Source organism: Periplaneta americana, chromosome 16 (assembly GCF_040183065.1).
Source record: "Periplaneta americana isolate PAMFEO1 chromosome 16, P.americana_PAMFEO1_priV1, whole genome shotgun sequence".
Classification (NCBI taxonomy): domain Eukaryota; kingdom Metazoa; phylum Arthropoda; class Insecta; order Blattodea; family Blattidae; genus Periplaneta; species Periplaneta americana.
This window is the reverse complement of record NC_091132.1, coordinates 180,004,197-180,014,366: the sequence shown is the minus strand read 5'-3', so window position 1 is coordinate 180,014,366 and position 10,170 is coordinate 180,004,197. Positions and strand designations below refer to the sequence as shown.

Genomic DNA, 10,170 nt, shown 5'->3' with positions numbered 1-10,170 from the left:
TACAATTCTTCAATGGCAAAGGGACAACCCTGTGCACAACAGTGAAATAAAATTTTATAAAGTATAATACAAGTTTGTGTTCCTCTGCGCCTGTAGAAAGACTGTTCTGTTTTGCAGGATTTATTCATTTATCAGCAAGGGGATCCTTATTTGATTAACGTTTTGAGAAACTGATTTTTTTTAAGAAAACAGTAATTATTCACATGTAGCATAATTTCATTGCTGACTAGAAAAAGGAAGAATGTTCAGTTACAGTGTTTATATAAAACTTCGAGATAAACATACTTTTAATGTTAATATAATATTTTAGATTTTCAGTAATATTCTTACTTCTTTATATATTCTATAGAGTATTTGAAATACATATGTGTTTTGGTTGTATTTTGTGTTTGTAATTCAAATACTATTCTTTGAAGTATTTTGTATTTGGATTTGAAATACTTGGATGTCAGTATTTTGTCCAGCCCTGATCCCCAGAATATTATTCCATATGATACGACTGAATGTACATAACCAAAATAAACTAACGATAGTAGCTCAATGGGTGATATTTTTTTAGAGGACTCGAAATACAAGCATAGTCAAGATAATTTTTCTGTCGAGAGTTTTTCCCATATCAGGTCTGTATCAACCCAGATACCTATAAATTTTGTGTTTTTAACTTCTTGGATTACGGTGCCCATTAAGGGTAATCTGTACAGAGTCTTGCAACCGTTGTTGATTGATATTGATAAATACTGTTTTATTTGCATTTAATTGGAGCTTAATATCTGTGAACCATTGTTTAAGTGTATTTTTGTTCCAAGTCATTATTCCTGAAGTCATGAACCACAATGTTTGTGTCATATGCAAATAATACTGTCTTGGCTTGGTGTATGGTTAATGGAAGGTCGTTTATGTACAGAAAAAATAATACTGGACCGAGAGTATACCCTTAAGGTACACCATGTTCTATTGAAGTAATGCCTGATTCGATTTATACAATTTTCTTCCTGTTATTTATGTATGTCACATACATTGCAAGTAGGAAAAACTGTTTTAAAGAAAATGTGGCAATTTGACTTACTTGAGTGAGATTAAAAAAATAGTAAAAGGACTAGTGTAGTGAATCGATTTTATTTATGTATAGTGATACAATTGATAGTGGCGAAATATAGTAATGCCATCTTATTGGTTCCTTGTACAATATAAGTTAATTAATTAGTGATAAATTTGGTATATTGACTGTAATAAGGCTAATAGCAAACTAATAAATTCAGTTATGTTATAATAATAAAGTCATATGTTTAATACATATGGAAGTATTTGATGTTAATTGTGCGTTAGTATAATTTATAAGGGTTTGTTCACCACCAAGTTCGTAGCGTAATGGCTATGATAGTGGTTCACTAAACGAAAGGTTCTAGAATCGAATCTCGGCGTATTTCAAAGTAAGTCAAATATCATTCCTATTTAATATAAAGTGGCCAGTACAATAAAGTAAGTAGAGGCAAAAGAGAGAAGTAGAGCAAAATATGTGAGGAAGATAGAGGAGTGAAATGGTATAGGGCGGGAGAAAGGAAAGCTGCGGTTGCCCCCGATTAAATTCATATTATGAAGCAGTCATCGGACATGACGTCATACACCGCATCGTGGATCTCCTATTAGTATGAAAAAAACAGTTACTGATTCTTGGATTTTACCTATTAGCTCTCACTATTAGTTAGTATTAATAAGCAATATTAGAAGAAAACTAATAGTGCTAAAAATTAATTACATTGAAAAATAAAACGAAATTACAGCCCGTCTGAATCGTCGCTTAAGCAACAGCCTGGTCACGACCATCTTCAAAATACTTCGTTAAGGATTTAGTCAGCCCTGACCATTCTTTTATCTTAACGATGAAGGTACTGTATGCAACAATTTAACGACTATTAATGTTGTTATACGTAGGCCTACGGGAAGATGTCTTATTACTCCGAAGGATATGTGGATCAGGGAGATACTCTCACATCCGAGGTGAAAGTTGATGAAGATCCGATACCAATTTCGTTCCCTATGGTGAAACATGAACCAGAGGTGAGTGGAGCGCAAGGAATGCACTGTGTTCTTCCAGGGTTTTATTTTGTAGGCTCGAGCGTAGAAATTAGTTATCACTATTTTACATTAAACCTTGTTTTGAAATTAAAACTAGTATTGTCTGATAAAAATCAACAAAAAATTTGCGGATTGTCCACAAATAAGACACTTTACAAAAAAAAAGAGTTGCACTATTTATCATTGGCTCACGCGCATCAATACGTAACAGATGACAAGCGCGGAACTTTCAACATGAATTTTCAGACAGTCATGGATGTTAGAGATATATAGGATATTATCCAAACCTTTTCAAGAGGCAATGAGAATACGTTAAGAACTTTACAAGATATGGGATTCATAAGAAGATGAGTGAGATGCAAAGTTAGAAATTGTAGACGATATTGCTCTCTCGTAAGAAAAAGTGACAGCTATTTGGGATATGTGTTTAAATGCAATAAATGCAAATTGCACATAAGTGTACTGGAGGGTAGCTTTTTAAAAGGAATACATCTACCTCCTGTGAACATGTTCATGCTATTATGGTTGTGGTGTTGCCGCACAAGAGTTCGTGTAATTTCAAACATCGTGAACATCTAAAAAAAAAAAAAAAAAAATACAATGTTACAGCACACAAGATACTTCAGGGACATATGTTACAACTTCCAGATTCTGATTTTTAATTTGGTGGTCCAGGGCGCATAGTCCAAATTGATGAGAACGTCATTACCAAACGCAAATTTGAAGTGGGGCGTGTAGTTCCACAAAAGTGGGTATTTGGTATAGCCTATATGACGTGGTGGAAAAAAAAGAAATGATCATCTTTGTCCAAAACCGTAGAGCTGCCACACTTGTGAAGAAAATTTTGGAACACCTCAAGCTTGGAAGTGAAATCTGGACCGACGAATGGAGGGGATATTCATCTCTGTCCAAGCTGGAAGGTGTTTCCCCATTTATTCACAGGACAGTCAACCACAGCCGCATTTTCGTCGACCCACGGACAGGAGTGTGCACCAATGCTGTGGAGGGATATTTGTCAAAACCGAAGCGCTATCTTATTTTTTTTATATTTTTTTTTTATGTTTAATATTGGTCGACCAGCAAACTTGCTATACAGACCTCTGGTATGGAATATCACATGCAGAATATCATGCTGAGGTTGGCTCTAAAGGCTCCTCTAATTAATTGTGAATTATGTGAATAAAGATATGATGATTTTCTGTGTTAAATTTATAAAGAGAACTCTTCATAAATTGAGGGAGTTTCCTTTTAAGTCGAAAGCGCTATCTTAGAAACATGATCGTGTTGTCATCCAAACTCTTTCCAGAACATATTGACGGATTTATGTGGATGGAGTTGTATGGGAGGATTGCAAATGAGGCGTACAGAAACATCCAACATATCTGAACGTTGTCGTAAGTAGTAGTCTTAGCGTTCTGAAAAAATTACACAAATGAAGATCGACATATTGGATTGTGATGTCAGAGAATCTGAGCAGGTCGTAGCCTTCGCGTGATACTGTTTATTGTAGTGTGTTTGTGTTTCTTTTTATTCTGAAAAGCCATTATTTCTCAAAATTGACGACAGATGGATTTTGGGAAATAGGAAAATGATGTAGGAAAATTGACATTTCATTGAAAACTTCTATTTTTCTGAAAAACTTTGGGTTCCAAGCTTCAAAATGAGGGGTCATTTATTATTAAAATCCGTTCAGTACTTGCCGGTACGAAACAAAATGCTGCTAGTGCGTCAACTCAGAATGAAGTGTTAGAGCGAGGAAGGTAATGTTTTCCTTTCTGAACTAGTTCAATGAAACAAATGCAGGCAGTAGTGTTTTTTCCATACTTTCCCTTCAAACACAAAATCTCTAGCAATCAAGTACAGCCAACCAAAAAATATTATGTGCTGACAACAGAACAATCTTGAATCTTATTGTTTTTCTTTCTTTTTATTTAAGAAAACTACGCTAATATTGTTGTTAATCTAGCACAATGTTGGAAATATGCTACGATATAATGCATAGTTGTATATTATACGGAGTAATGCCCGAAATATTAAACACCTATGCACTGCTATCTTTGCGTATTCATAAACATAGACGTTCATAACATTTCTAAAAAAAATTTTTTGCATGAAAAATTTGCATTTATATACAAATCCAGGCCTTAATTGTCATAATGTCAAGCTCTTCCATGCAGACATATAGAAAGCAGCTTGTACTGTAAGAAATCGCGTTTTAAGACCTTGCAATAAATTACTGATTCAAGACGTCTGTTTGTACTGCAGGAACGGAATTTCTTGGATCATCATGTGACTGCTATAAAGGAGGAATATGTGAACCAGAGCCCTGATCTTTTATCAGAGGTAAAATTTGAGGAAAATCCAGTGCCAATTTCGTTCCCTGTGGTCAAACGTGAACCAGAGGTGAGTGGAGCACAAAGAATGCACTGTGTTCTTTTTCCAGTGTTTATCTTGTAGTTTTATTGTAACGTATACTGACTCTTTACAACAGTGTTTGTAGTGCCTTTTACTCTATGATAGAGACAAAACACACTCATCACTATTTACTACTACAAGTTATGTTATGTTGCAGAGAACTATTGCTGGAGTGTTATCGTGGTTTATGTTTTAAATATGAAAACGCAATTGCTTGTTATGCTTACTCTTAATTGTTTCCAAGATTCCCAGGTGCGTTCGAGGACACAACTTCTTTCTGTGTTCTCTGTATCTTTGTCTAAAATTTTCAATACTTTTTACCGTTTTCAAATACTTAATTTTGTTGTAGATGTATGTACAAACATTATCAGCTGTTTTCATTTGTTTTTTACGCATTGTTTTTAAGTATTTCCGCGTTTGCAATGTATCATTTTTAGGACATGATCTTACCCGCAGAGAAAGTATATTTCGTAATTCTTGCTGATTTTAAATGGATTCCAGAATAGGTTTTAAATTCTCCAAAATCTTCTGATACATACGTGCAGACACAACATGCATGAAACTGTTGTTTATTTTATTGACTCTTATGGCCGGTTTGTCCAAGTATTGTTAGAACACTTAACGACTGTTAAACCTTCAACAGTTTGTTAAATACAGTTTTTCCATTTGTTCAACACCAGTTTGGCTTAACTGATTCTTAACCGTTTGTTAACTTTAAATGTAGGATATCAGGCCGCTAACTCATTTAACAAACAGTTAAACATGGCGGATAACACCACAGCTGTTCAGACAAAAGTTGTGAAAATAACATGTTATGTTTCTCTTTGAGGAATGTTTACAGTAAGGGCAGGTTTCACCAAGCTTCAGTAAATCAGTCCAAATGAAACATTAACTAGTACTGAACATTAAAATATTTACACGAATACGTTTATATGTGCGCTGTCTCTGTAGACTTCAAGCCGAGCAGCTATATGTGCCTCGTCGCGCTACTTACGTCATGACTCTCCGATGTAGCAGTCAGTAGCGAGTTGGCTTGCCATCCCAGGGGCCCGTGTTCGATTCTCGGTGATAACTTTTTTTTATTAACGTAAGTAATTTTTATACATGTTACCTTTCTTCATTTTTTTCATTTTGTGTAGTGGAACAAATTATTTCGCAATTCTGGCTCCACTAGGAGAATTTAAAAAACTCTTGGGAGATCAATTTTCTTCCCGAAATAAAACAAAGATAAACAAACAAATTAAAGAAAAATAAAAGAAATACACATGTGGATCTAATACATTGTCCACATGCCACCGGCGTCTATCACTGCCTGGCATTTTCGGGGCATTGAGTCCACCAGATCGCGGAAATAGTTCTGGTTCTTAGCGAAATCTTCCCAGGTAGCCAGAACTTGATCCCAGAACTGATCTGGATTTTGAGGTGGGATGTCTCAATATTTGTCAATCCTCCTCTTTTTCATGCTTTTCCGTGAACCGTCTTTGAACGTTTATGGCGGTGTGCGCGGGGTGATTATCCTGCTGGAAAATTAAATTTCCATCGGAAAGAAAACGATTATAAATTCCAAGAATCCAGCTCTTTCGCTTCTGTTTTAAAGCCAGTGCAAACATAACTTATCGCTAGCTATAATAATTAAGTTTTGTTATGTTTGAATGCACATTATGTATTAATTTACTAATATTTCTTAGGTACCGGTATGTAGTTATGATAATCACTTTCATGTCTTAAAATAAAACTCAGTTATATGTTACCTAGTTGACTAGTTTCAGCTTTGTCTCAGCCGTTTTTATGATATTCTAACCTATGATCAGTTTCTTCTAAAATTTTGAGTACCGGTACCACGACCTTCGTGACGCGGTATCTTTTGTGAATTTTTGTGTCATTCATATTTTCAAAATGATCGGTTTTTAAATGGTTAACATTATCTCCATTTGACTCTTAATTTTCGAGGAGTTCCAGATATAACATTTCTGCGTCGAAACGTTCCGCCATTTTATATTGCAACTAATGAATATTTAAAAATTTAAAGACGGAAATTTCTATCACTAAATTTAATGATAGTTTTACTGGTTCGTTAGGCTAAAGATGCTTGGTGAGATATAAAAATGATTTAATGAACCAGTAAATACATTAATGAATCATTAAAACCTTAATGAAGCTTTGTGAAACCGGCCATAAGACTGGTAATATATAATTTAAGAGATATTTTGGAATATTAATATAGGAAAGATAATCTTTATAAGTCAACTGATTGTCATACTGACGCTTATTTCGATGCTGAGCTATTATCCATTTAATATTGAGGAAATGTGCGATCTCAATGTGGCAGATTTGAATATCCTACAAAAAGAAATAGGCCACTTGTTCCAATTCACCAGCTACTATTAACTCTAGATTCTATGTTATTGTCTTTTCAACTATAGCCGATGTCAATAGTGTTTCAAAATACGCAGTGAGTAAATAATAAATTGTTTCAGCAGCAATTGCTTCTTTAGGACGAAATTACATATAAATTATACATGGACCTGAATTAGAGAATTTTATATGATACGGAATTCTCCTTGGGGTTTTGTGTACAGTTGACTACACACACATCCGTGTAATTATTGTCACCTGGTGGTCATAATGCTGAGATTTTTCTAAACAGAAATTCATATTTAGCATTATAAAATATAACCATACTTATAATAATAATTATTATTATTCAATAGTAGTCAATGCAACTTTCATTTATCAACTCTCTGTACTGTATGAATCATGGCTACTGTAACAGGTTACGATTTTACACATGTTTCATGACTTACTCTACAGTACAGAATTTAAATAATAATATCAGCCAATACGAATTTGTCTTATATAAGCAAAATCATTATCAACTGCTGTTGAGTAGTTAGAATAGTATTAACGACAGTTAAAGTTAAGTGTTGGTTATTTTAAACAAAATTATGTTGGAAAAATGGAACACATCTTAACAAAACGTTAAAAATAAACCAGCTTTTAATTTAACATTTGTTAAGCCAAATTAAACTGGCCATTATTCTGTCAGTAAAGTGCATTTCATTTTAATACAGGTAGAGAAGCGTAAAATTAGAAAATTCAATTTACCGATTTTTATATTAGTATAAATAAACTTATTGTAGTTGAATTTTCTTGTGCTTCTTATGAGTAGACTCCAACTTAGTTAAATTTCTCGGGAAAGTTATCAAGTTCACAAATGGTTGAACGAATTTTCTAACCATTTTTTTCTATACGATATAACGATCATTATGGTCATAGCAGAGGAATCTTTGTGTACTGGAGTTTTAGTATAATTTCACAATTCATGATTTTGTCCGCCAGAAATTATGGAGCTAAACTTGAATAAATCAGTTAGTATTAACATTGTTATCCACATATGCGCAACATTTAATTATCAGTAGAATATGTTTCTTCAATGCTGGTTTTATGAGCACAGAGTACTAGCAAAAGCAAACTGAACCAGATCATAACATACCTGCTAATGTAAAATTTTGTGGCCATATATAATATTAGACATTGTCAGAAGAGGGGAGTTGTACGAATTTCGTCCGAAGATGTACAGTTAACAATTAGTATGTCTGACTGTGAAACCAGCGAATAGGGATTATAAAGAATGGACACTGAGTGAATTTTCCTGTGTTTTGTTTCTCTCTGTGCCGGCGTTTAGTTCCACTTTCAAGCGCTAGAGGTTAGTGTAATCGAGCATACACTAAGATAATAATTGAGTGTAGACACAATCTACTATATACAGTCGCGAAGCTTGAGGTGTTTTTTTTTGCAAATCTCGTGATAAAGCGCTCCAAGCGGTTAGCAACTAGAAACAATAGAATCTCCATGGTCGACTTTGGACTGTGTCGTATTTCTATCGAGTACTAGCTCGTTGCTTATTTCACATTGATGCTTGTGAAATGTTCGTTATTGGTTGTAATGAAAATGTTAATGGCTAAAATATACCGGTAATAATTGGAATAATAATATGGGACGAGGAGGAGACGTTTGTAGTGCTATAAATTGTAGCAACAGTAAGAGAAAGAGGCCAGAGTTATCCTTTTTCCGATTTCCGAAATATTCAGAAAGGTTCCTGGTTTCCACAAGAATGCTGTGCAGAAACAAAACTCTTAATTTCGAAGTCCTTTGTGACTGTTAGAATACATTATATCCTTAAATTTCACAATGAAATGTTTCAGTCTAACCGAAAGGACATTAGATACTGGTTAAAGTTCTGTCACTTAGGCTGCTAAATTTCCAGAGAAATAAAGATTAGGTCTACTTTTTTTTCAGAGGTTATATTTTTAATTGTAGCTATTAATTTTGTTATTATTTTTATGTGTTATTATACTAAAGACGTAGAAAAATTAAGTTTGTTTTAATGAAATTTATTGATCACGTTTTATTTTCAATTCTGGTGGGATTATTATTGCTTAGGCCTACTTTTTTTTCAAAGGATATGTTTTTAATTAGGTCTAGGTTTTTAATTATAGCTGTTAATTTTGTTGTTATTTTTATTTGTTGCTTTACTAGAGACGTAGAAAAAGTCTGTTACAATAAAATTTATTGATCATGTTGTTTCATTTCCAATTTTGGTGTGATTATTATTGCTTAACCTCATCCCACTTTGTTAACTACGTAAGCCTACACTTCAAGTACCGTTACACGTAAGTTACTCCATTAATTCATATTTCCATTATTATTGTTGTAAAGGGAAATGGAAATTAATATTTATTGGTTTTAAAATTAATTATCGCTATAATCTTGAATGAGTGAAGCTATTATAGTAAATTTCAGTTCGTTTTGCACAAACAAAAATTATATTAACTTATTTCTTGCAGGTATCTTCGAGTTTATGGTTGAATTTAATATACTTCATTAAAATAATAAATTAACTTTATGCATTTAATATTTCAATAATGGAATTAAGGTGTTAATTTTTCCAAAAGAACACGACAACGAAAGTGTAACATATTTTGTTGTCTCCTAGGAGAGAGATCTGCGATGATGAGGCGATAGTAGCGATCCTAGTGGTGGGCAACTATCCATGTTTGCATTTTTACTACATATTGAGCTTCGCGACTGTATGTAGTAGACTGTGGTATAGAATTGAGACACAGGATCCAAACATCGCCTACATAATTGCATAATACAGTAACGCTTTGCTTCAAATATTTTCAAGTTAACAGCTTTTCCTTATTTCTCAGTGACAAACTAGTTGTAATAATAATATTTTATATTTCCGTTATAATAAATTATATTATAAAATAATATAATACATTACAAAATTAAGTATCGAATTCGTTTAATATTTGTATATAATATAATATAGGTATATGGTTTTACTTCTCGTAAGAGTTTTGTTTTTCCATTTCCAGTGCTATCAAATCATTACATATTTTAATTGTTGTTGGGGTCAACGTCTCAACTTTCATTGTAAAGGAAATCTAGAGTCTAGATATTACAGTTAATGAAGGATTTATTAATTTATCGGTCCAATTTATTTTGAATACATAATGTACCTAGATGTATTAATTATATGTGTTATATTTCCGCTGTGTCAACTGCTAGCTGGTGTGATGTCAGCGCTAACTCTAGGGAGAAAGCAGAATCTCACGCTCTAGCTGGCTTGAAGGTCATTGAAATCAGTCAGGCTACATCAAAGGTACCGAC

At 33.4% G+C, this 10,170-nt stretch overlaps 1 protein-coding gene across 1 annotated transcript in view; it reads left to right on the top strand.

Annotated features, from left to right (window-relative positions):
* LOC138691449 (zinc finger protein 721-like) overlaps positions 1–10,170 on the top strand; it is a 75,021-nt gene that overhangs the window by 52,968 nt on the left and 11,883 nt on the right. Inside the window, exons 8-9 of the mRNA XM_069813377.1 lie at positions 1,933–2,058; positions 4,342–4,479. Coding sequence (XP_069669478.1) covers positions 1,933–2,058; positions 4,342–4,479 — 264 coding nt within the window. The remainder of the gene's footprint in view (positions 1–1,932; positions 2,059–4,341; positions 4,480–10,170) is intronic.